The 26,885-nt window shown below is 50.0% G+C and overlaps 1 protein-coding gene across 1 annotated transcript; it reads right to left on the bottom strand.

The window, feature by feature from the left end:
* Window positions 1-5,250: 5,250 nt before the first annotated feature.
* On the bottom strand, window positions 5,251-11,860 carry LOC133041829 (keratin, type II microfibrillar, component 7C). The gene is made up of 9 exons (XM_061122717.1): window positions 11,477-11,860; window positions 9,688-9,896; window positions 8,477-8,537; window positions 8,260-8,355; window positions 7,521-7,685; window positions 7,129-7,254; window positions 6,656-6,876; window positions 5,925-5,956; window positions 5,251-5,438 (listed from the first exon to the last, which is right to left on the bottom strand). Exons 1-9 carry the CDS (start codon window positions 11,858-11,860, stop codon window positions 5,251-5,253), a joined length of 1,482 nt encoding a protein of 493 aa, XP_060978700.1.
* Window positions 11,861-26,885: the final 15,025 nt, after the last annotated feature.

The following is a 26,885-nucleotide window of genomic DNA, read 5'->3' as shown; positions in this document are numbered from 1 at the left end:
GGTGTCCCTGGACTCCCCCAGGTGACACCTGGACAACCTCCCAAGGTTATTACAGAAGCCTCCCTAAGTACCTGGGAAGGAGGTGTTACAATCCCAGACCAGAGTCCAGAGTCACTTCCCCAAAAGGTCAGAACTGAAAAGGCCCTTGTAGAGCCTCTGGGCAGGCCACAATTTTTTAATACTGATTTTTATGGCAGCATAGTTGATTCACAATGTTGTATTAGCTTCTAGTGCAGAGGAAAATGAATCAGCCATACATAATACATACATGTATGTCTTCCCTTTTAGATTTCCCTCCCCTTTAGGACATCATAATGCGAGAAGTGGAGTTCCCTGTGCTGTACATTATGTTCCCATCTGCTGTCTATTTTATGCATAGTGTCAATAGTGTATATGTGTCAATCCAATCTCTCAGTTCCTCCCACCCAACCTCTTTCCCCCTTGGAAGCCATTCAATTGTTGTCTACATTTGTGTCTCTATTTCTGTTTTGCAAATAAGATTATCTATACCACTTTTCTAGATTCCACATGTATGCATTCAGTTTCAGTTCAGTTACTCAGTCGTGTCTGACTCTTTGCGACCCCATGAACCGCAGCATGCCAGGCCTCCCTGTCCATCACCAACCCCCGGAGTTTACCCAAACTCATGTCCATTGAGTCGGTGATGCCATCTCATCTTCTGTCGTACCCTTCTCCTCCTACCCTCAATCATTCCCAGCATCAGGGTCTTTTCAAATGAGTCAGCTCTTCGCATCAGGTGGCCAAAGTATTGGAGTTTCAGCTTCATCATCAGTCCTTCCAATGAACACCCAGGACTGATCTCCTTTAGGATGGACTGGTTGGATCTCCTTGCAGTCCAAGGGACTCTCAAGAGTGTTCTCCAACACCACAGTTCAAAAACATCAATTCTTCAGCACTCAGCTTTCTTTATGGTCCAACTCTCACATCCATACATGTATGCATTAATATACAATATTTGCTTTTCTCTTTTTGACTTCACTCTGTATGACAGTCTCTGGGTCCATTCTAAAAGATGATGCTGTTAAAGTCAATATTCCAGCAAATTTGGAAAACTCAGCAGTGGCCACAGGACTGGAAAAGGTCAATTTTCATTCCAATCCCAAAGAAAGGCAATGCCAAAATATGTTCAAACTACCACACAGTTGCATGATCTCACACACCAGTGAAGTAATGCTCAAAATTCTCCAAGCTAGGCTTCAATAATACATGAACTGTGAACTTCCAGATGTTCAAGCTGGATTTAGAAAAGACAGAGGAACCAGAGATCAAATTGCCAACATCCACTGGATCATAGAAAAAGCAAAAGAATTTCAGAAAAACATCTGCTTCATTGACTATGCCAAAGTCTTTGACTGTGTGGATCACAACAAACTATGGAAAATTCTTAAAGAGATGGGAATACCAGACAACCTCACCTGCCTCCTGAGAAATCTGTATGCAGGTCAATCAGTAAAAACTAGAAAGGGACATGGAACAATGGACTGGTTCCAAATTGGGAAAGGAGTATGTCAAGGCTGTATACTGTCACCCTGCTTGTTTAACTTCTATGCAGAGTACATCATGTGAAATGCTGGGCTGGATGAAGCCCAAGCTGGAATCAGGATTGCTGGGAGAAATATCAATAACCTCAGATACACAGATGACACCACCCTTATGGCAGAAAGTGAAGAGGAACTTAAGAGCCTCTTGATAAAAGTGAAAGAGGAGAGTGAAGAAATTGGCTTAAAACTCAACATTCAAAAAACGAAGATCATGGCATCCAGTCCCATCACTTCATGGGAAATAGTGAAACAATGGAAACAGTGATAGACTTTATTTTTTGGGCTCCAAAATCACTGCAGATGGTGACCGCAGCCATGAAATTAAAAGAGGCTTGCTCCTTGGAAGAAAAACTATGACCAACCTAGATAGCATATTAAAAAGCAGAGACATTACTTTGCCAACAAAGGTCCATCTAGTCAAAGCTATGGTTTTTCCAGTAGTCATGTATGGATGTGAGAGTTGGGTCATAAAGAAAGCTGAGCACCGAAGAATTGATGCTTTTGAACTGTGGTGTTGGAGAATACTCTTGAGAGTCCCTTGGACTGCAAGGAGATCAAACCAGTCAATCCAAAAGGAATTCAGTCCTAAATATTCATTGGAAGGACTGATGCTGAAGTTGAAGCTGTAATACTTTGGCCACCTGATGTGAAGAACCAACTCATTGGAAAAGACCCTGATTCTTTGGAAGACTGAAGGCAGGAGTAGAAGGGGAGGACAGAGGACGAGATAGTTGGATGGCATCACTGACTCAATGGACATGAGTTTGAGCAAGCTCTGGGAGTTGGTGATGGACAGGGAGGCCTGGCGTGCTGCAGTCCATGGGGTTGCAAACAGTCAGATATGACTGAGAGACTGAACTGAAAGGCCCATCCATGCCTCTAGAAATGACCCAATTTTGTTCCTTTTTATGGCTGAGTAATATTCCGTGATATATTTGTATTGTGTCTTTATCCATTTCTCTGTTGGTGGACATTTAGGTCGTTTCCATGTTCTGGCTATTATAAATAGTGCTTCTATGAATATTGAGGTGCATGTGTCATTTTGAGTTACTGTTTTCTCTGGGTATATGCCCAGTAGTGGGACTGCTAGGTCATATGGTAGTTCTATTTTTAATTTTGTTAAGAAGGAGCCTCCATATTGTTTTCTATAGTGTCTGTATCAACTTACATTCCAACCAACAGTGTAGGAGGGTTCCCTTTTCTCTACCTCCTGTCCAGCATTTATTGTTTGTAGATTTTTTAATGATGGCCTTTCTGACCTGTTTGAGATGATACCTCATTGCAGTTTTGATTTGCATTTCTCTAATGTTTAGTAGTGTTGAGCATCTCCCCATGTTTTTTTGTTGGCCATTTGTATGTCTTCTTTGGAGAAATGTCTATATAGTTCTTCCACCCATTTTTTGATTGGGTTGTCTATTTTTTTTTATATTGAACTGCATTGGCTGCTTGGAGGTTTTGGAGATTAATTCTCTGTTAGTACTTCATCTGCAAATATTTTCTCCTATTCTGAGGGTTGGTTTTTCATTTTGCTTATGGTTTCCTTTGCTGTGTAAAAGTCAGCTCTCATTTAAAAGGTGTTCAGGGCTCCCAAGTAGGAGTAGGGGAGTGACGAGAGACACTGAGAGATGGGTCACAGCCAGATACACAGGACTGGCACGTCATGGTCAAGAGTCTTGACTCCATCCACTGAAAGGTCAGACTTGTGTTTTGGAAAGCTGTCTCTGGCTGCTGCAGTGTAGATTGGAAGGGGAGGCCAGCAGGTCTCCAACCAAGATGGTGGTGGCCGAAATGTGGATGGTAGCAGCAGCAGAGAGAAGAAAAAGGTGGATGAGAGGAATACTTAGGAGGTAGGAAGGGGAGCACTTAGGGGTTATTTGGTTTTGAAGGGGAGAGTTCAGGCCTGGACAGATTCATAGAGGCTCAGATTTGGGCAACTGTGATGATGATCTTGACAGGTGAGGCAGGAGGAGACCCTAGTGGAGGGAATGAGGAGTAGAGAGTTCAGCTGGAAGGTCTGTTGGGTTGGAAGAGTCTCCAGGACAGCCAAGTGGAGAGGTCTTAGAGGAACTGGGATGAGTGGGTATGAAGCCAAGGTGTGAGGTCAGGGCAGGGGAGAGCCACGGGGACTGAGGCTGGAGGATTTGAACCAGGGAGGATGTTAACCGTGGTGGGAACAGAAGGCAAGGGGTGGAAGTAATTGTCCAGGGAGGGTGCTTGGAGTGGTGAGGGAAGGGACCTGAGGCATTTTCATGGTTGAGGGTGAGTTTGTCCGGGTGAGGGAAGTGAGCCAAGGAAGAGCTGAGAGACTGGCCTGCAGAGCAAGGAAGTGAAAGGCCAGAGACTCAGGGTTCAAGAGAGGGGAAGGGGGTGAGGGCGACCGGGAGCAGAAGGGCTTGCGTGAGGAGCCAAAGGGACCCTAGACTCCAGGAGGGAGTGAAGGAAGGTTCTGGGTCCTCCCAAGACAGTGTGGTGAGCTGGGTAGAAAGGTCAGGGCCTGAGGATGGACCAGCGCTGGGCTCTGGGATAAGGTGGAGCAAAGACAGACAAGGAGCAGGCCAGTGGGAGGGAAATGGGCAACACGGGAGAGGGGTTACTACAGGTCTGATACTTCCAGAATGGGGCTGGGGCTCCTCAAAGTCTTCCTCCTAAGACCTCCCAGACACTTCCTGAACAGAGGACATGCAAGGTCAGGCCACACAGGGGACAGGGGAGCCATCTTAGCCTCCGAATTGAAGGTATATGGGGGTGAGGGCAGTGAGTGGGGCGGTTGGGAGAGTCAGTAGACAGAATCCTCTTACCAGCTACAGGGCTTTGCTGGGAGGCTGTTCCAGGTGCTGAGGAGGGGTGTGTATGGGGGAGGGGCCAGTGTCAAGGGTCTCATCTCCCCTTGTTTGATGGACAGCAGTGGGCATGAGGTGGGGTGGGGTCCGGGCTGACATAGGGTGGCCCCCTGAGGTGGCTGTTGGCACTTGTGACGGTTACTGCTGTGGTGCATTGTGTGCTGGAGGTGGGAGAGCAGAATGAAGGTGTGCCCAGAAAGCACGGTGGGTGGGAAGGGGGCTAAAAGGGTGCATGCAAGCGCGCGCACACACACAAACATACACAGCCTTCCAGCGGATTCCCGTGCCCTCCTTTGGGTCCCTTCAAAACCAGTCGGAGGAATAAGCCGCAGCTACCCCAGACCCAGAGGTGCGACTGAGGAGGAAGGTCAGCACTGCCTGGCCAGGGGGAGGCCGGCAGCGTTCGGGGACAGGCCCTGCAGGAGCAGGCTGAGGGCAGGCCAGAAGCCCTCCAGTCCTCAGCCTTCTCCCTGGCCTGGGGTGCTCAGCCGTCGGTGGGTGGGGCTCACTCCCAGAAAGCCAGACATCACAGCACAGAAAGCGGGTCCCTCGGTTTATTGGAGAAACGGGGGGGACAAGAGGCCAGAGAGTTAGGGGACATGGGAAGGAGCGCTCTTCTTCCTGGGCGAGGCCAGAGGCCAAGACAGCGGAAGGGAGGAGTCCCTCCCCAGGCGGCATCCCCTTCCGGTGCGACAAGAAGAGCAGAGCAGAGGCTGATGGGAAGGAGGGCGTGGTGTATTCTCAGAACACGAGGGGGCAGCTACCGAGGCGCTGCTCTTCTCAGCCAGCAGTGGGGCCGGTGGCACTTCTGGCAGACCGAGGGGCCTCTGGCTCGCCCTGGGGGCCGCCTAGCACCTCCCCAGGCTGCAGGAACCCCCTCCGCAGGTGGTGTTGAGCTGGCCGCAGGGCGCGCACAGGCCGGTGCTCACCGCCAGGTTCCCGCTGCAGGGGGCGCTGCAGACGCTGCCCGTCACCGGCCGGGAGCCCGACACGCAGAGGTCTCCGCAGACGACCCCGCCGCGGGAGCTGCTGACACCTGCGGGGACAAGGGCGGTGTCAGGAGGCCTGCTAGTGGCCACCGCATCTGGCCACCTTCCTCTGGCCTCTCTTATCTGTTCAACCCTCCCAGGAAGGACACAAGGGCCTTCAGTTGGTGTTCTGAAGGTGTGGACGGAAACTTGGCCTGCAAGTCAGGAGCCCTGGCTTCTGGCCCTGGATCTCCTGTGTGACCTTGGACAAGTCCCTTCCTTGCTCTGGGCCTTCGTGTCCTCACTATGCAAGGTGAGGGTTGTACTGTGTGACATCTGAGGTCCCTTCCTGCAGTGATCTTTTTCCAATCTCATTCATGCTGTGAGGTTCTTCCTGTTAGCTAACCTCAGTCTCACCTACTGAATGAATAACCTACTCCCATTTACTGAGGGAATTACTTGAAACACTCCTCCTGGTATCTCTATACACTCATAGCCAGGACACTCTTGTTGCCCAATCTAGAATTTTCCTTTTCATGGCTCAGAACACTTACAGACATTCACAGCTCCAACGCCTTCACACAGCCTGAGTGGGGAAAAGGTGAAAAAGGGAAAGAGAAAACAGGTTAGAATAAGATCCCCAAGTTTTCCCTGGGTGCTGCAGGATGGGGCAAATGGGCTATTTCTGGCCTATATTTATGCCCTTGTGTTAACTTTTATAAAGTGATGTTCTGGCAGTTGGCAGCAATGCCAGGGCACACTGTTTAGCAAACAGAGTATATGTTGAATTTCAGCCTCACTTGCCCCTCAGTTGGCTGCTTTTGTGCGGTGCACAGCCAGAGCAACAATACCTGGCATACCTGGCTGGGCTCAGCTTTAGGAAGGGGAAGTTTCCTTTGGGGAGTCACATGAGGCCAGGATCAGAGTTTGGCCAGCATCTCCACCCTGGGGCAGGATGACTGCCAATAAACCTGGCAGGGAGTGGATCTTGCAAGAGCTGAGGATGGAATAATTTGAGGATGTTCTGAACTGGGAGGTAGGGCACCTAGGTTCTAAACCTGGGAAGGCCCCAGGCTCTCTGGGACTCTGAACATTGCAGTGGCACTTGCCTTCATTTCCTCTCTGTATGTTATTGACCATGTTCTAGTCCTTCAAGATATGGGTTTCAAAGACCTCAGAGTCTAGCTTGGGACCAGTTCTTAGGACTGAGACTAGGATGAGGGAAAATCAGAAGTGGGCACACCTATGCAAGTGGAATTCATGGGGCAACCGAGATGATCCTCACCTCTGCTCCTCTCCCTCCAGGAGGCGCCTGTAGGTGGCGATCTCAATGTCCAGGCCCAGCTTGGAGTTCATCACCTCCTGGTACTCCTTGAGCAGGCAGGCCATGTCCTGCTTGGCCTTCTGCAGGGCCTCCTCTAGCCCGGCCAGCTTGCAGCGGGCATCATTGAGGGCCACCTCGCCCTGCTGCTCAGCCTGGGTCACTGCAGCCTCCAGCTTGGAGTTCTAAGGGCCCAGGAGAGAATAAGGTGGGTTGTGGCCTCTGGGTCTCTGTGTCCATTTCCTGGGTGTGTCCAGTCTCTCCACCCAGATGAGATCACCCCAGGAACAGACCTCTCCCTTTTATCACCTAGGGTTCCCTGAGTGGCCATAACCAAGGACTCAAGTCATCCAAATGGGCTGGAGAATGAATGGTGAGATCCAGTTGGGCACACACACTGCTGGTGGGACCCTGGGTGGGCCTCAAACACTCCCTACCTGGCACTTGGCATTCTCAACCTCAGCCGTCAGCCTCTGGATCACGCGGTTCAGCTCATTGATCTCCTCCTTGGTGCGGCGCAGGGTCTCCCCATGCCGGATCACTGTGGCCTTGATCTCCTCACACTGGAGGGAAGCAGAAAGGCTAGTGAAGCTCAGCATGTGACATTCCACCCACTCAGGACAACATGGATGATTTGTAGGTTGTCCAGTGCTCAGCCTGTGTAACCATACATGGTGACTCTGTCCTGCCACTATAACCTGAGAACTGTCTGCCCTTCTGTTATCATCTCTAGGGATCAGAATCCCTGGAAAAAAAAGGTTTTTCTAATTATATGTCTCAAGTCCCTACCACTGCTGTGTCTAGGAGGCAGGTGTCCTGGACCACTCACCTTGCTGCGGTACCAGCTCTCAGCCTCGGCCCGGCTGCGGCTGGCGACATCATCATACTGGGCCTTGATCTCGGCGACAATGCAGTCCATGTTCAGGTCCCGGCTATTGTCCATCTTGACGATGACTGAGGTGTCCGAGATGTTGGCTTGGAGAACACGGATCTCCTGTGGATCGGGAGTCAGAAAAGAGGAAGTATAAGCAAGTTATCTGAGCTTTTCCTCACCAGCCAATGGCTGTAATCTCTTTGGTCCATCTGGAGCCAAAGTCTTGTTTGGAGCAGATGATTCCCTGATGAAATTGCATCGCTTTCCATACAGATAAGAAATCCCATTTAGAAAAAAGTGCCACTACTTCTCAAATGTTTGCTTTGGGGATTTTTCAGGCCCCTGTAAATCTTGTCCCTGCAGCCAGCATGCTGGGGACACTTCCTTGGGGTCCAGGCCCCTGTGTGGGGACCCATTTCTTGTTCTCATGGACCAGCCACAGGCTTCTGGCTGCCAGAGAAAATCTGAACTAGAGGAAATGCAGTGAAGTTTTGTGCCTGGACTTTGGTTTCCCAAGGCACAAAGCTGTCCTAGAGGTTGTCACCCTTCCATGCCCCTTACTAATTCTGTCCCGTTTTGCTTCTCCATTCCTCTGCCTAACCCTTCAATCTCAGCCTGTATTCCTACATCAGCCGGCCAGTGATGGGGGCTGGACATCCTGGGGGATGCCCACCAGGACCGAGAACCCTCTCACCTCCTCATACAACCGCCGCAGGAAATCGATCTCCTGGATCAGGGCCTCCGAGTTGGCCTCCAGGTCTGACTTGTGAACGTAGGCACAGTCCACATCCTGTGTGGGGTTCAAGGGGTTGTGAGATTCAAGGGCGCTCTGCGGGCTTGGCTGCATCGTGGCAGGACAGAGAGGACAGGGTGGCCAGGGGCTCAGGGAGGGGCTTGGCTCAGGCACTTACCTTCTTTAGAGCCACAAACTCGTTCTCTGCTGTGGCCCGAAGAGCAACTTCTTCTTCATACCTGAGGGGTATGGAGAAGACAGGGCCCCTCTGAGCAACTCTCAACTTGGCCATGAAGCATGCAAGCAAACAAGCCTGATTCCTAGTTCCTTCCCCCCCACCCCCGCCAACCCCAGCCCCCTGCCCAGCTCGTTTCTCCGCCTCCAAAAGAAATGCAGTGGGACCAGGGAGGAACCAGGTGGTTGGTGCAGGCCTCCTGGGATACACGGGAGTATTGAAACACCCACCTTCACATCACCTCTGAGCTCCTCAGTGGGGTGGGGAGGTGGTGGGAGGGAGGGCCGGGGGCAGGATCTAGAAGCTATGTGTGTGTGTGTGTGTGTGTGTGTGTGTGTGTGTGTGTGTGGCTGGGGCTGGGAGGTGCCTTATTTTCTCACCCAGCTCTGCATTTCCCTTCCCTCTGACTCCTCCCCTTGCCCCTGGCTTTGCTACAGGTGGTAGGATCTCCCCTCTGTCAACCCCCTCCTGGCTCAGACGAGAGAAGTGGAGCCTGCTGTTTCCTCCTTCGCTGTGGGCAGCCCTGCTCAGAGCCAGAGGCAGGGAGCACGGTGGCCTGGCAGCGCATGGCTGAGAGTGTAACTGAAGGAAGGTGGCCTGCTCTGGAAACTAGATTCCTTTAGAGAATCCAGTGTGTGCCTTTGTATTCTGTGTCACTCTTTGTCATCGGAGGTCTCTGTCTGTGACTCTGCCATCTCTGCCTACCAGGGGACTGTAAGCCCCACAAAAACACGAGCTGGGTCTGTCATTGGCCCTGGATTGCTAGCACCCTGTCCAGATCTGCCTGGTGCCTGGTAGGTGCTCAAAAAGTGTTAGCAGAATAAAGGAGTGAACTTCAGAAGAAGGTTGAGGACTTTGAAAGCTAGACTCAAAGGCATCAGCAATGTTAGTTTGTCTGGGGTCCTAAAAGAAGGATCTATGGGTAGAAGAAAGGGAGAGAACATCATTTCCCTGACCTGCTGGTAGGAAGTCAAGCTGAGCTCCATCCCCAGGGGGCCAGGACCCACCCACGGAACCCATGTGCCTTGAGGAGGGGCAGAGGGCACAGGCTCTTCCTGATCCTCAGGCAGAGACCCAGCCACAGGTCTGGACGCTCCCCTGTGCTGGGAGCCACCTTCAAGCCCTTTCCAGAGCCAGCCCCTTCCCACACTCACTTCTTCTTGAAGCCCTCCAGCACCTCCTGCACGTGGTTGAGCTCTGAGGACAGCCTCCCGCTGTCGGCCTCCACGCACTCAGCCTCCCGCCTCAGCGTCTCGATGTAGCCCTCGAACAGGGGCTCGAGGTTGCTCTCGCAGCACTGGCGGTTCTGGTAGAACTGCAGCTTGGTCTCCAGTAGTTTGTTCTGCTGCTCCAGGAAGCGCACCTGCCACACAGAGGCAGAGCCTGAGAACCTCTTCTTGTAGGACCAGAGTGCAAGAGGGCAGAGGGTCCCAGCACCAAGACCCAGGATCCCTAACTCTCTGACCCAGAGTCCTCAGAGGCATTATGTCCCCTCTCTTAAAACCACGTTAGGGCTTCAGTGGCTCTCCTGGAAGTCCTTCCTTGGAGCTAATGTCAGTCTCTTCTAAGGCAGTGTACCTATTGTCAAGGAAAGCACTAAGCCATGCAGAGTCCAGACCCTGTTGCTCTTGTTCATAATGTGTCCTTGGGCCCAGCACTTAACCCTTGTCCTGAGTGCCTGCCTTGCTGAGTTTAATGTCCTGGGGCAGAAATCACATGAATGCAGAATGTCTACTGTTCCAAGACAGGTGTGACTGTCAGCATGCAAATGAACAGGTCAACCTTTTTAGAAAGACCAACTGTAAAAGCTAACAAATAAAGTATGTGCCGATAATAAAAATCCTATGACAACAATGCAATTAGAATAATAGTCACCTGGACTATTAGTGCAGGGATGTGGTGTGTGCCAACCCTCTTGTTTTACAGATGAGGAAGGTTTGTAGAATTGAGAGGTTCCCTAACTGAGATCTCATAGTGGCAGAAGAATTCAAACCTTGATCTTCTGCCCTGTGGGGTGGGGGAAACCGGAAGTTCGAGGGCTTCTCTTACTACAATAATTGCTGACAACTGTGCCCAAGAAAAATTTCACATCCATTCTTCCATGAGGTTGGCCCACCACCCCATTCAGATCCTTTTATGTAATAACTTTGCCACATCCCTGGTAAGTCCTTTCTTGTGCTACTCTTGGTCTCTCATGCTGTTAAGAGCTCCATATCCTTTTGGCCCTTCCTGATGGTTATCTCTGTAGCATGAATTCTCGCAAGTTTGGCTCTGGATAACCTTCCCTGGTCCCAGAACTTTTTGAAGCCTTCTCCTCTGGCCCTTCAAACCACTGCCTTATGGCAGTTGCCTGGATTCAGTGGTGAAGACTTGAGCTGGACACTAACATCTGCAGATGGTTTCAACCAGACCACATACTACCTTCCTCTCCACAAGGCCCAGGAGAGTGGGGACCATGTCTGTTGCTCACTCCTGGATCCCAGGCACAGAGGCATGGACAAACCACTCTGGCCCCTGCTCAGTGGCCAAATAACCACTGTCATATAAAGGGCTCTGTGTGAACCAGGAGATTCCCTCTGGGCAGTCTTCCAGTATCGCACTCACCAGCCCTACTTGGACATGGGGAGTACCTCCTTGCCAAGTAAGCAGCTGCTGGTCCTCAAATGCATCAAACACCCACACAGCAGCTCTTTGCTCACAAGATGTTCTCTCTCAGCACTAGAGTTTCTGCCCTTAGTTCTGTTCCTGTGTTTTAAGTTTGTCTCCCCCATTAGACTAGGCAGCTTCTGAGCCTATTCTTGTTTTTCTGTGTCCAAGAGGTATAACTTCCTCTCCTTTTGGACTGAGGGCTTCTGTGGGCTTGTCTCTGACTCCTTCCTTAGTGCCCAGCTGGGGTCCTGAGCATGGGTGGGATTCAGGAAAGGCATGATCAAGGAGACTCACCTTGTCAATGAAGGCAGCGAACCTGTTGTTGAGACACTTGATCTGCTCCTTCTCCTCCTGCTTCACACACTGTGCATTGGGGTCAATCTCCAGGTTGAGGGGTGTGAGGAGGCTCTCGTTCACTGACACGGTGGTGATGCAGGGAGGGCTGGGTCCGCACACGCCACCGGAGCGGTACCCGAAGCTGCGGCCGAAGGAGCCAGCACGGAAGCCCCCGCAGACACTGCGGCTGCCGAAACCCCCGGTGAGGCCGCGGTAGCAGGAGATGCCGCGGTAGGGGGCGGCTGTGATGCAGCAGCGGCCGGGCCGAGGTCCACAGGCAGAGACGCAGCTGAAGGCGCGACCGCTTAATCCAGAGCCCACAGTGCTGAAGCCACAGGTCATGTTGGAGACAGGGAGGTGTCTGAACAGTGGAGAAGCTGGCAGAGGACGGAGCCAAAGGCTTGTGCTCCCTGAGCTGTGGCAGGCCCTTTTATGCACCAGGGCAGCTGGCAGTAAAAGGGGCAGCAAAGAGAAAATAGCTGCATTTTATTAGCTTGGCATCACCCCGGCCTCTTAAGAGCCAAGTGTTTGCCTATTCAGTAGAGCTGTGTCAACAATCTCGGCCTCAGGCCTGTTTCATCTTCAAAGCCATTTACGAGCTTCCTCATGGCCTCTCCCCCTCCCATTGTTACTGGAAGTGGAGACCTCCTAGAAGTATCTAGTTGGACTCCATGCTCCGGGTGCAGGCAATGGTTGCAGTGACCTGGGGTAGAGCCTGCTCCCCAAGTCTTTTTCTGGAAGGTACAGAGCTGGACTATGTGCCCTGGACCTGTGACCTGGCCTCGGGGTAGAGTGGTTGGCCTGTCCCATAGAGGGGGCCGTGTATCAAACAACCTCTTGTTCTGGGCTTCTTTGCTTTTATCTTTTAAAGTATGTCCCATTCTTCACCGTCAATATGAGCTTCTCTTTAGCTATTCCTACCCAAAGCCTATTCAGTGATGGGGGTTGGGGGAGAGATTTGTGAGAATGCATGGCCGCTGCACTTTGGATATTCCTAGGAAGGCAGGAGCCATGGGGCATCCACTGGGAAATAGGAGAACCTGAGTCAGAGAGTTCAGGAGAGAACCAAGGTTGTTCTTCCGAGTTCTAGGCATCACTACTGGTGGGCTTCCCAGGTAGCGCTAGTGGTAAAGAACCTACCTGCCAATGCAGGAGACTTAAGAGATGCAGGTTTGATTCCTGGGTCAGGAAGATCCCCTGGAGAAGGGAATGGCAACCCACTCCAGTATTCTTGCCTGGGGAATCCCCATGGACAGGAACTTGGTGGGTCCATAGGGTCACAAAGAGTTGGACATGACTGAAGCGACTGAGTGTGCACTGGTGGGCCAGGGGGTAGGATTAGAGTAGAACACCCCAGAGCTGCAGGGTCAATCCAGGGAGGGTTCTTGGAGGTATGTTTAAGGCGGACCAGGGTGGGGAAGGCGATGGTTGGTGGGAGACAAGGAAGGAGTTCAGTTCTGATTTGGAAACTGTGCTATCACTAATTCTTTCATTCATTCGGTACATTCTTATCTAATGCCAACCATGCACCTTGCTAGGTCCTGGGAATCCAGTGGAAACTGGAGGTGTCTGGAGGTGGGAGAGGGTTGGCGTGGATACAGGGGTGCCAAGGTTTGTCCAGTGTGGGAAGGGGAGAGGTCATAGGTAGGAAGAAACCCCTGTTGCCCAGGTTGAGTTGGGGTCAAATGTTGGTGGGGTGGAAGTCCTTCGGTTTCCTAGCAGGGAAGCTGAGTGATGACTGTTGGTGTGTATATGCCTACTTGGAAGAGTGAAAGGTATTGGAGGTAGGGGAGGTCACCAGAGTCCTGAAATGGTGTCACTTCCTCCCTCAGAGGATCCTTGGGTGAGCAGAGGTGGGGGTTCATGTGGCTGTCCTGAAAGCCAAGTTCCCTTATTTTGCCCTCCTCCTTTTGAGCCTGGACCACTGATGACTTTGATGGGTGGACTATGGGACTGAGCCAGGAGGTTTCCCTAATCCGAGGATTTGAGCCTATAAACCCTTCCAAGCGTATGTCTCTTGACCACCTTTGTACTTGAGGATGACTCCTCTGATGAACCTGTTTCCTGACCCACTGCCACCAAATGCTGATCCAGTCTGGGCTAAAAATAGCATTCCAAGCATCCTCCCAGAGCCTCACCTTTTGCCCTCCCTACCACCTCTCAGGTGAGTGGTCAGTTATGTCTCAGGGTGAGGGAGGGGGCCATCTTTTCTGGGAGGGCAGGGTGGGTGGACTGTGGAGATCTGGCAGGGAGCGGGCGACACACACATGGAGCTGAAAACAGACCTTCCCCGCCCTTCCTCTTGAGCCCTAGGCAGAGATTTCCACGGACTCCTGTGTCTGGACTCCTAGGCTCAGTGGGATAGGGGCGTCAGCTGTGAGAGACACACAGGAGGCAGCCTGGGAGTTTGGGGGTGACTGAGTCCAGCTGAATGACCAGTGGGACTTTGGGGGCACTTCTGTGGGAAGTGTGCTGGTTGGTACTTTCTTGCTCAGCCCTTGCTGGCTCAAACATCTGCCAAGAGCGAACCAGATATTTCTCTCCTCTTGTCTCAGCTGGAACTAGTGAGCATCTGGAAGGTTCTCGCTGCATGTCCAATGGTTATGTGAGATTAATTATTGGTCAAATGCTGAGGGATGCAAGACGGTGGATCCTCCATCTGTCACCACACTCCTAATTGCCTCTGTCCTCTGGTCCTGCTCATCTACCTGGATCCAGTGGGCTCGGTATCCACATTGGACTCTTCATTGAGGGTCTCTGTGTAGGCACACCCATCTCCTTGGGTTGGGAGAGCCATGAGTGTACCCAGGCCCCGGTCTTGATGGGAATGTAGACTCTGGAGATGAAAAGCACAGTTGGAAGCTTGGCTCTGCCACTTACTAGCCTTGTGACCTGTGATAAGTTATGCTTCCCCAGGTTCCTTATCTGTCAAATATGAAAGCAATCCAGACCTTGCTGGGATGTTGGGAGGATGAGGAGTGTGCCTGGAGGCAGGAGGTGCTCCCCCCTACACTGTATACTAACAGGGGCCAGCAGGACCTTACAAAGGATCAGTGAGCATTGTCTGTGAAGTGTCATCCTTGTGTGAGCAGAAAATAGCCTGGCAGCTTTATGAGGCAATCAAGGCCACCTCAGCAGGCTTTAATTAAAGCGCTTCTGTGTAAGTGGTCCAGAACAAAGAGAACTGAGGCCTGGTGATCCCCTTAGAGAGGAAGCTGACACAAGGATAGCAGCATCCTGCCAGGCTGCTTCCACCTGGGCTCCGGGCTGGATTGGGCTCCGCCCTCACCCTGGGCTATAAAGGTTCTGGCCGAGCCCCAGGCTGGTTCGGTCGCCAAGGCCTGGGCCCTGTGTCTCCCCTTCACACAGCTGGCCTAGGTCCACCTGGGGCCTGGTCCACCTCTGCTCTCTGGAATTGCAACTCACCCTGTAGCTCTGATTCCTGCCTGCCACCCTGGGATGGCTAGCATCACCCAGCCTGCCACCCTGGGATGGCTAGCATCACCAGCCTATTCATACCTGTGCAGTTTTCTGGTGGTCACTTGCCTGTCTGCCTGACCTTTGACCCATGGATGCCCTGACTTTGGTCATTTCTTCTTGCCTTTATATCCACGAGGGCTTTAATTCTTTTTACGTTAGGTAAAATCCCTTAGGTGCAAGAGGACCATCCTGGCTTGGGCTGTGCCTGTGTGCTGCCTGTCCGGAAGCGACGAGGCTGTTGCAGTGAAGCCAAGGATGTGAGAGTCAGGAGATGTGGGTACAAATCCCATTTCTGCCTCTGACTAGCTGTGTGACGAGCAGGTCCATTTCTGTGTGCCTTGTTTGTTCGTCTGTAAAGTGGGGATTGGAACATTGGCCTCCTAGGCCTCCCTGAGGGTGAAATGAGATGGTCTATGTGAAAGCTCCTGAGGCTAAGCCTGCACTGCGATCCAGGAGGGAACTGCCTCCCCTCCTCTTTGCCTGCTTTGTTCTCCAGTCTTGCTGCCTCCAGTTTTGCCTTCTGGCCTTGAGCTTGCAATACACTGAGGCCTAGCGGCTGGAGCTGATAAATCGTGGCACCTTCACATACTCCACAACTGTTTATTCAGCAAGTACCATGTCCTGTAAGGGATGAGGAGACATTTCACACACTTCCCTGACCTCCAAAAGCTGACTGCTTAATCAGGTAGGTTTGGAAATAGGTGCATGTTAAATGGATACTAGATACAGTCGTTTTTTCAAGGCAGTTTGCGATTGATTATGATTGATTGTCAATTGCCTGATAAAATGTGTCTTTCAGGGACTGAGCTCACTGTAGGCTGGTGCAATCAGGGAGGCTCTGTGGGAAAGGTCAGACTTGAGCTGGGTTTTGAAGGGTGGGAAGGGCTTGGGGAAGTCAGAATGGAAGAAAAAGTCAGAAAAGCATAGAAATATTCAAAGGGCAGTGAATGAGCACTGGTGGAACTCAAAGAATGTCATACCTAAAGGGTGAACTTTGGGCTCATTCCAGTGAAGGTTGGGAACAAGGCAAGGACACTGGCTGTCAGTGCCATGCTTGCTTGACATACTGGAGTTCCTGGCCAAGAAAATAAATATATGCAATTAATGTAGAAGAGAAAGGACTGGTATTATCTGTAGACAGTGGGATCAGGTGCATAGAAAGCTCAACAAAAGTCAACCAAAAAATTCTAGAAATGATAGGATATATTGAGCAGTGCTGCTAGTCACAAGATCAACTTACAAAAATTAAAAGTGTGTTTCTATATCAGTGTCACCAATAAGAAAGTAAATAGAAAAATGAAGATACCATTCCTAAGAGTGATAAAAACAGCTCAGTAGTTGCCATGTAACAATAAACAATCACACAATCTGCGGAAGAGAAGGTTAGACTCTGTTATAAAAAATACAAGAAGATCTAAGTAGAATTGTATCATATTCAGAAATAATCTGACCTAATATTCTAAAGATATCAATTCCCTCTAAATTAATTTTAAGTATAATGCAATACAATTCCAGCTGAATTTCTTTTTGAGGGGCTTGATAAAATCAATCTAATTTTTATGCAAAAAAAATGAAGTCCATTTACAGTAAAGTTGGTTATGAAAAAAGGAAAGCAAAGAGAATATCTGAGGATAGAGAGTCACAGTAATTAAAAAGCCTAGTACCTGTGTAGGAGCAGGTAAATGGACCATTGGAATAGAAGAGAAAGCTCAAAACAGGCCCTTTTATGTAAGATAAACTTGGTATTTGATGATGGTGGCAACAAGAGTTATTTACTCAGCTGGTGAGATAAGTAAAAATAGATCCACTATATGGAAAGCATAGAGCTGGCGTCCAGTTTGTAGCATATGCCATGGGAGACCTTGATGAATGCAAGGTCTGGACATGAAACATGCAAGTATAAAACAAACAGAAGATATAAAAGAAAATCCTTGTAACTTAGCAGTGGGAAAAGACTTCTTAAGCAAATTTTAAAATTCAAAATCACACACAAAAAAGAAAAAATAAAAACAACAGGAAAAAAATAGATTGACATAATCACATAAAAATTAAGAATTCTACTTCAACAAAAGACTGTAGAGAAAGAGTGAAGAGCCTAGGAAAAGCTTAATATCTGCAATATATAAGAAGTCCTACAAAACAACAAGTGAAGGATAGGAAACCCAGTGGAAAGCTAGCTGGAGTCTGCACAGACAGTCCCTCAAAGGGAAAGACCAAATGGCTTTGAGGATGCTCTTGCCTGTCCTTAGAGGTTATAGACCAGAACCATGAGATATCCTTCTACCATCAGAATGGCAAGGGTTAAAAAGCAGGTACTACCAACAATGAGTGGAGAGTTGGGAGTATGGGGACCCTTGGGCACTGGGGGTGGAATAAGAGCTGGTGCAGGCATTCTGGATAGCAGGGTAGCATTGTACAGTGTATTTAGGCATGTGTAAACCCTAGCACTCAGCAACCCCACTTCTGAGGGAAGTCCAACCCCACATCTGAGAGCAGTCCCTCTGCCAGCACCGGACAATTCATGGTGGCATTGTTTGTTTCAGAAGGAAGTGGGAGGCAGCCTAGATGACATAAAAGGTGATAAAGTGTATTGTGGAAGTTAGAAGCAACAGAACTGATGCACTTACAGACAGCACAGTGTTGAGTTAAACAATGTCAAAACCATACCATTTATGTAAATAAAATATGCACTGTCCAAAAGCGCTGCTACTTACTTTATACTATGTGTGTGTATGCTTAGTTGCTTAATCGTGTCCAACTCTTTGTGACCCCATGGATTGTAACCCACCAGGCTCCTCTGTCCATGGGGTTCTCCAGGCAAGAATACTGGAAAGGGTAGCCATTCCCTTCTCCAGGAGATCTTCCCAATTCAAGGAGCAAATCTGAGTCTCCGGCATTGCAGGCAGATTCTTTATCATCTGAGCTACCAGGGAAGCCCTACTTTACACGAATAAGCCTATAATACTTTATACTATTTGGAGACATCATCACATGCATTACAGTGGGTGCCTTTGGTGAAGAGAGTGAGAGGAGGGATAAGAAATGAGGGGGAACAGATGAATAAAAGAGGGAAGAGCCTTCTATGGGCTGGTGAAGACACTGTGCCAAGAACTGGTAAGTGTGATGGACTCAACTCTGGTCAAGAAGTCTAAAAGAAAAACCAGAAATGAAACAAAGAAAGTGGGAAAGACCTAGGAGATGAGAAAGAGAGCTTCCTTGGGGGCCAACCTGAGCTGGGCTGAGGAGCCTTCAGACATCTTCTGCTGAGCCTTTGGTGCCTGGGTAGATGTGTCTTGGAAGCAGATTTTTAAGGAGCTGAAATTGACAAGGCATAGGAAGCGACTTAGCAGCAGCAGCAGCAGCAGAAAGGACCAGAGGAAGGAGGCCTGGTACACAATATCTATTAGAAAGTTAACATGTGGGGGTGATGACTGTGGGCTGTCCAAGGAGGTTCCGCATGAGGTACTGAGCGCTCAGAGGGAAGCTTCTGGGAGAGTGAAAAAATCCAGGCTGGGAAGAGTCAGGGAAGTTGCACTTTGTGTCCATCAACCTTTGAAGGCTTCATGGAGAAAAATGGCTTTTCCCCAATCATGGCATTGGGTGCCTTTGGTAGCCAGATTAGGATGCCCTCTAGTGGGGAAGCATGGCAATGCTGGCAGTCCAAGAGCATCTTCTCTAAGGCACTTCTGGTCCCAGAGTGGGACTCATGAATCTCTGTCGGCTGGTCTGAACCCCAGAGCTCAGAGCTTTGATCTGTGAAATGGATTGCACATCAGGCTAGTATGATGCAGCTGGATGAGAGCCTGGAACTATATAGGAAAGGGCTAGTTTTAAGTGTTTATGGGCCAATTTCTTTTCTTTTTTTTTTCCTGTTTGGCTCCTGAAATTTCTCCTCTGGCAGGCCTCCTGAGCTGTTGGAGCTGGGGAACTCTGGAGGACACTGAGACCCACCACATCCTCCTGGCAGCTAGCTGCCTCCCTGTCTCATGACCAGCTTGGGCAGCCCTGGAAGCGACCCCCTAAGTGGAACCTGAAGCTGAGTCCCCTGTCACTGCAGCCCCTTGGGTGTCCTCACCTCTTTGGGAACCAAAGCATCAGCCCTGTCCCCTAGCAGCCTGACAGCATCTGTGGGTACAGCTGCCTCTCATGTCCCCATCAACTTTCCCTCACCCCAAAACAGACACCAAACCTCTTCTTCTTCAGGACTCCTCAGTTGCCCTTGACCCCCATGGGCTGCTGTCTTGGCCACCACTATCCTCCAGACGCAGTGAGGGGGCTGAGACTGGGCACTCTTCCTCCTGTGTGATCTGAGCAGCAGAGGGCAAGGATATCCGGCTGCCACTTTGGGCACAGAGCATCCGTGGGTGCTGCCTGAGAATTCGGGAGCTCTTTGAGACAGAACGTGAGTGGACCCTGCTGATTACTGCCCAGACCACAGATTCATAAGCAAAACAAATGTTGGCTTTTAAAACTGCTATGTGTTAGACCCACAGATTTTGTGAACAAGTTAATGGTTGCTGGGGGTGGGGAGGATGGAGGAAGGGATAGGTAGGGAGTTTGGGATGGACATGTACACACTGCTATATTTAAAATGGATAACCAACATGGACCTACTGTATAGCACGTGAACTTTGCTCAGTGTTAAGTGGCAGCCTAGATGGGAGGGGAGTTTTGGGGAGAATGGATATAGGTATTAATATAAGTATGGCTGAATCCCTTTGCTGTTCAACTGAAACTATCACAACATTGCTTGTTAACTGGCTATACTTCAATACAAAATAAAAAATTTTTTAAAAAGCTATGTTTTGAGGTGATTTACTACACTGGCTGGATTCCGTAGTTTGCAACCACTCTTCATGATTAGAATCATCTCATTTCAGAATTTAAGGCATTTTAAATTCATTTTAAGATTTCAGTTTTAAGCTCTGCTCTAACTTATTCTCTCACCCCACTTTTAACCACCTCCCCAGGGCCCGGCCAGTCTGCTTACAGCTATAAAGGCTTGGCTGGGTGGGGCAGGTCTCTCATAACACACCTCCACCTCCTTCTTTGAGGAGATTTTCAATGTGTGTTGCATCAAGGGGAGGCATTGTTGAGCAGAATCTCTGCCAAGGTGACAGCTGGTAGGAGTGCAGGCTCCATGGTTGCCTACAGTTGAGTAGTAGTCCCACAGCTCGTTTGAAGGTTGATTCCTGTGAGGTCCCCCAATACTGATGCTGCCTGAAAACATTTGGCCACACTTTGCCTTCCATGCTGCTGGGCACTGGCAAGACTGTGGCCCTTCCACTAAGCTTCCTCCCAGAACATCTCTGGGGCCTGTGACCATGAGGAGTAATGGCCAGGTCCAACATGTAGCTCTCTTAGACCTCGGGGACTAACATCCTTTTGTCTGAGCTTTGGGACTTGGCTGCCATTCTGGGGTCTCAGGAAAAATCCCCTGGATCTCCATTCCTCCTGCAAAACCATAATGGATAACATAGTTTTTGTACATCTGAATCATAGCTTTTTAGCAGCTATTTCGCCCCAGAAATCAGAACAGCCTGTTTCTCCCTCTGGCATCAGATACAGGAGACTCAAAGCTGTTCCCCCAGGTCCCCTTCTGTTTTCCCCAGTGATATGATGTTCTTCTGATAACCCCACACCTCAGAAACCCTGCTCCTGCCTTCCACCTGCCTAGGACATGAGTGGGCCCCTGCCTTTCTTGTCCTGGTTCCAGCCTCTTATTCTGTGCCTGTCTGCCTATCCTCTCCCCATCTCAGCACATCTCACTTAGCTTGAAAGCCTCTTAGAAACAGGGGTCTAATCTGCAGGCAGGAACCTTCCGCTGATCTGGAATTGTGAGGGGAGGAGGTGTTACACTTAGTAACTAACTCTAAATACTTGAGGGTTGACCCAAAGCTTCTGCATGTATGGAAGGATTTCTGTCTGTTACATTAAAGTCTATCTAAGGTGATGTGAGGTTGACCCAGCCCAAGGCCAAGATGGAATTGGAAATGCCAGCCCCCTCCAGGCTGTGAGGTCAGGCCACCTCATTTCACTTCGGGCAACAGGAGTGACTGGTGACTATATTCCTTGGTGATTAATCCAGCATCCAGCACCCACATGTCTCAGCCAGGCGAGAACTACAACACTGATCAGAGCCTGGGTCTCTGAATTCCTGTGTGGATGACTATCCTACTGACTGATTTACACCCTCAATGGTGTTAAGTGATCAAGGAATCAACTCTTACTGTATTTGAGCCCCTTGGTGATGTATGGGGTGGGGTTGAGGATACAATGAGACCGATCTCCCCTGGGTGTAGGCCATAGGGGTGTATTTTTCGGTAAGGAATTTAAAAACCAATAGTAAAACTGACTAAAAATCAGTTTGTTCTTATTATCACCAAGCACAAGCAATTCTAAACAATGTCAGTGACAACATACTCTTCTCCACCAGAGTACACTGCTGCCACTCACCCTGCCCCCCACCCCCGCCCCCACTGGCGTGATTATACACATTTCCCTTCAGCTCCAGAAGCTAACCTTCTTTACAATACAGGAATACAGGAATGCACCCAGTAACCCTGGAAGTTCTCCCTTCCCTGCCCTTAGGTCCTTCTGGGGCAAGAAGGCTCATCTCTGTGTCCTGTGACTTTGGCTGCAAGATTAACGAGATTAGGTCAGAATTTGTAATTGGGCCAAAGGTATCATATATCAGGGAGCAAGCCAGGCTCCACGAGAAACTCTGCCCAAGGGATGCTCCATGTGAGATGCTGATGATCTAGCCTAATCTCTACCTTTGAGAGTAAACACGTGAGGCCCCCTGAGAGAAGGTGGCAGGGACCACTTCTGAGATGCCACCATGCCTGGGTCACCACTGGTCCTGAACAGTAGGAAGCCTTCTGGCCCGAGTTCCTGCACACCCCGGAGTGACTCGGTGCCACTGCTGAGATGCAGCCTGTCCCCTTCTAACTTCCTCCTAGGAAACCACCATTGCCCAGACCGCTGGGACACACATCTTCCTTAAATCCTGAACAGGCACAACAGATACAGGGAATGAACCTAGATGGAATGTTGACAGAAGGAGATAATTGTGAATCCACCAATTGTTGGGATGGAACTCAGGACTTCAAGGGCAATTGACTTTATATGGAAGAAACAGCTTTAATGTAAAAGGAGGAAGTCACACTGTGCATAAGGCACTAAAAAACTCCTTGGAGTTAAGGAAGGATGTATTTCAGTGAAAAGGAAAGAGGAGAAGAAGCAAAGTTGGATGGAACCAGCTATCTCATCAGATGGTGGAGATGATGCTTTAAAAACACAGATGGTAAGACTTGAATATTGTTGAGTGAAGAATTTCATGTGTTGGACACCTGCCAGGTGCGTGAACACAGATGCTAAGATCAGAGTGTCTGTGATTTTTGGGGTCCCTCCTCAACAGTTCTGTCTCCAGAGGGTAGAGGAAACCATAAGGCTTAGTTTTCTTGGTCCAGGAAGCCCTGGTTTGTATGTGAACAAAACTAGCAGGAAGAGATCTTGTCCCTTGCCAGTCCATGATAGCAATGGAAGGACACTCTTTTTTTTTTTTTTTTAAACACACTCATCATTTAACAAAGCTCCAGAAAAGTATATTAAATTTAATTGAATTTAAATGAATTTAATTTTTGGTATGAATACATACTCAGAAACCCTAAGAAGGAATAGAAAATGAAATTCTGACAATGTTGTCACAAATAATTTTAATGAAGAGAGACAGAGCTAGGCATTCAAAGAAATCAGTGTCGCTGAAGAGAGAGGTATTTTAACTCAGATTTTTCCCTTGTTTTTATTTATTTTGTGCATGAGATCAGCTGTTTTTCAAAAAAACACCTTTTATTTTGTATTGGGGTACAGCCAATTAACAAACAATATTGTGATCATTTCAGGTGAAACTCAAGATTTTAAAAGATTAGCTTCACAAGGGTTTGAGGGCAGATCACATGATTTCAATTCCAAAGACAACAAAGTTGGTTTGCTCTTGATTCCCGCAAGCAATGCTTGGGACCAGAAGCAGCTCAGGTGCACACAAGCAAGGGATGGGACACAGCGAGAAGTAAGCCTGTTGGCTGGAGAAGAGAGTTCTGCATCTGTCTGTCTATCTATCTATCTGTCTGTCTATCTATCTCTCTATCTATCTATCATCTATCTATCTCTAAGTATTCATTACCTATCTATTTGTCTATCATCTATCCAGTGTACTTAGCATGGGCCCTGTGGAATGATGAACTCTAATGGATTCCCAACAAAACTGAGATCCCATGACTTCCCTAGAAAATGTTGAAGGCCATCCAGTCTGCCCCTGGCATGCTCTGCTGGGAATGTGGGGGACCAGATAGGGTGGGTGACTTGTGCCAGGCTATAGAGTCAGCAGAGCCCAGATGAGTGTTTGGGGCACTGATCTTGGCATTTTTCTCACTGCTTCACTGCTTCCCTTTGTTGTGGAGACAGGTTTGCGTGCACATGAGCTCAGTCACCGCAGTTGTGTCCGACTCTTTGAGAACCTGTAGACTGTATCCCGCCTGGTTCCTGTGTCCTTGGGGTTCTCCAGGCAAGAATATAGGAGTGGGATGCCATACCCTCCTCCAGAGGATCTTCCTGACCGCAGAGTCAAATCCATGTCTCCTGCACGGTAGGCAGATTCTTTACTGCTGAGCCACTGGGGAAGCCCAGAGACAGGTTTACCCCACCCGAAAACACAGAGACCTCCTTGACTCTCCCCTTTCTCTCACATCCTGAATCCAACCTGTCAAGAAATCTGGTTGGCTCTTTCTTCAGATTCCATCCAAAGCTGGCCACTTGCACACCCTCCAGGGCTTCCTCCTTGGCACGAGGCTCTGCTATCTCCCAGGGTTCCCACTGATCCTTCCCCCTCCTTCCTCCATTGCCTCCCTCTGCAGTCTGTTTTCCAGGCTGCTGTCATGTCATGAAGGTCATCTAACACTTCAGCTCATGTCCATCCTCTGGCCAAAGCCCCTCAGCTCCACAATGCCCTCAATGGGAGCCCACCGGCTCCATGATTGGGGTGGAACCCTCCGCTCCCTGCATCTCCTAGACTTGTCCACACTCAGAACTTGCTCCTGCCCTTCAAACCACACTGGCCTCCTTGTTCCTGGAGGGCAGCAGCCAGGCCTATTTGCACCTTGAGCATCTGCCCTGGCTCTTCCTCTGCCCTCGCAGCTCATCCCCTTACCTCCTCAAAACCTTGGCTCAAAGTCACCTTCTCAGTGCAGCCCACTCAGACCACCCTGCTACGAATGGCCCCATCTTTCTCCCTGCTCTCCTGATTCCTCTTATCTTGTACTGTTTATTCTTTCCATAAGACTTATCATCATCAGGGTAGTCTTTCAGTCTTGTCCGACTCTTTGCTCATGTCCCTATGAACTGTACCCCACCAGGCTCCTCTGTTCATGGGATTTCCCAGGTAAGAATTCTGGATTGGGTTGCTATTCCCTTCTCCAGGGGATCTTCCCGACCCAGGGTTTGAACCCGGGTCCCCCACATTGCAGACAGATTCTTTACCATCTGAGCCACCAAGTTAATTGTCAGTCTCTTGCCAAGGAATGTAAACTTTAAAAAAAATACATGTCATTGTGTGCTTTATTCACGGGTTGTCCCAAGTTCAAAGAATGGTGACTGGCACTGGTGCTCAATAAATTCTTGTTGAATGTAAGGAACATACAGAGACCAGCATGAGACCCTTCCAGATCATCCATATTGTATTGCAGTTTCTATTTTGCTTCCCTTAATCAGCGAGTCCACGTGGAGGAGCAGCCTGGCCTTCTGGCCCAGGCAAGTCTCCTCCCGCCAGTCAGGGTTGGTGTGGGAGCTGTACCAGTAAGAAGGGGAGGGAGGCAGTCTTGTGGCCACAAGAGCAAAAGACTGGAGTCAGTTGTTTCCGTAGGAATTCAGTTTGTAGGGTCTCCTTATCCCATCACTCACTGGGTTCACCCTGGGGACTCTGCCCCTTTGCTCCTGGGGTACGAACTGCTCCCTCTGGACAGATCCCTGTGCTCCCCACCTAGAGTAGGACTCTGCTTCCTGCTGTGGGGTGTGTGTGTGTGTGTGTGTGTGTGTGTGTGTGTGTGAGTGTGTGTGGAAGTGAGAGAGAGAGAGGTAGACAGAGAGAAGAGAGGACCCCTCCCCCAACCTTATTCTCCTTGTCCTGTCTCTCTTATGCCCCTTCCCCAAGCCTGCTTCCTGAAGGCGTTCTGGAAGGTTAGTCCTTGTTCTTGGCTTTGTACATAGAGATTCTTGTAATGAGTGTTTTACTCAAGACCCTGGCGAGCTGAGGGCTTTGGCATCACAGCAGTCAGGGCCGCCAACAGCACTTGATCCAAGAGGCAGGCACTTCCCCACTGGGCCCATTTCCTCCCTGTTCTGCTGGGAGGTGGCATCTTATGAGGCGGGGGTGGGAGGCCAGGGCTGAGGGCCTTGGTTTGTCAAGGGGCCTTAAGTACTGGTCAAGTTCTCTGGGTGTCCGGCTCGCCCAGTGCCTCTGCCTGGCACCCCTGTCTCTGTTCTCTCTGCCAAATCTTACTGTCTTCCAGGACCTGCCTTGGCTCCCACCTCCTCTGTGATCCCCCAACGCCACCCCAGCCTACCATAAGTGAATGGTCCTCCTCAGAAGGCCAGGAGCACCCCCTTTGCCTGATCGGTCCTCTTTCCCTCTCTTGCCATCGGTCTTCCCATGAGAACCAGGTTCCTCAAGGCAAACTGTATCTACCGTCCTTATTTCCCACAGCATCTAGACCAGGGTCTTGCTCTGGAGGGACGTCAGCATTCACCCCCAAGAATGAAGGCACCTCCTCCAGGCTGGCTCCCAGGCTTGGCACACAGTGGAGGGTCAACCAGTGTCGATGGACTAGTTGGAGGAGCTCTTCACACACTGGCCCTTCCTTCTTGTGTCTGGGCTGTTCAAGCAGAGAGAGAGAAGAGAGGACCCCTCCTGAGGAGCTAGTGTGTGCTGGTTGCCATGAGGGTTGTAGAAGTGGATAAGGCATGATTTCTGAATCGAGAGGCCACTCTTAGCTCCAGTAACTCTACCATAAGACAGGATGTTGTTGTGCATTGGATGACCTGCATGACCCCACAGTTGTCTTCCTTGTGCCAAGGGAAGGGATTCGAGGCTGGCCAGCCCGCAGCACATAAGAAGAGATGCCAGCACCTTCATCCATGCCACGCTTCCCTGGTGGCTCAGCTGGTAAAGAATCCGCTTGCCATGCAGGTGACCTGGGTTTGATCTCTATGTTGGGAAGATCTGGAGAAGGGAATGGCTACCCACTCCAGTATTCTGGCCTGGAGAATTCCATGGACCATATAGTCCATGGGGTCACAAAGATTTGGACACGACTGAGAGACTTCCACTTTCATCCATGCCAGGGAAAGGCTCGAAGATGACCCCTCGCCCGTGCTCACCTGGAAGGATGCTCCAGGCATCACGTGCTCTGCTGGGAAGGACGGGCCCAGGGACCTTAGTGGGACATGGGACCCTTCAAGTCTCAAGAATGCACTGGTACAGGCCTCCACTTGCCCATGTGGGATCATGATGTCAGGTCTGCTCCCAGGGCTGCAGGGGAATTAGGGGCTTCATGGATGTGTCTAGGCCTGTGGGGCTGAAAAGGCAGGGGCAGGTTTACTGTGATACAGGGTCTCCTTGATACATCTATTACGGGAGGCAAGTTTCAGCTTCCCTCTCAGCCTGCCTAGAGGGAGATTCCCACGCTCATAAATGGTGTTAATAACTTTCTCCTGACTTTTATGTTGTCTGGAGGCCTGCTGTCTGCCCGATAAAAGGCAGGAGGGCTAGCGGGTCCTGGCATCCTTGGATTCTCCCCACCTCCCCGTCCTGGCTCTGGCCTGGCGCGCAGAG

Source organism: Dama dama, chromosome 3, assembly GCF_033118175.1.
Source record: "Dama dama isolate Ldn47 chromosome 3, ASM3311817v1, whole genome shotgun sequence".
In the NCBI taxonomy this organism is placed as follows: domain Eukaryota; kingdom Metazoa; phylum Chordata; class Mammalia; order Artiodactyla; family Cervidae; genus Dama; species Dama dama.
The sequence above is the reverse complement of the archived record's forward strand: the minus strand, read 5'-3'. Positions and strand labels throughout refer to the sequence as shown.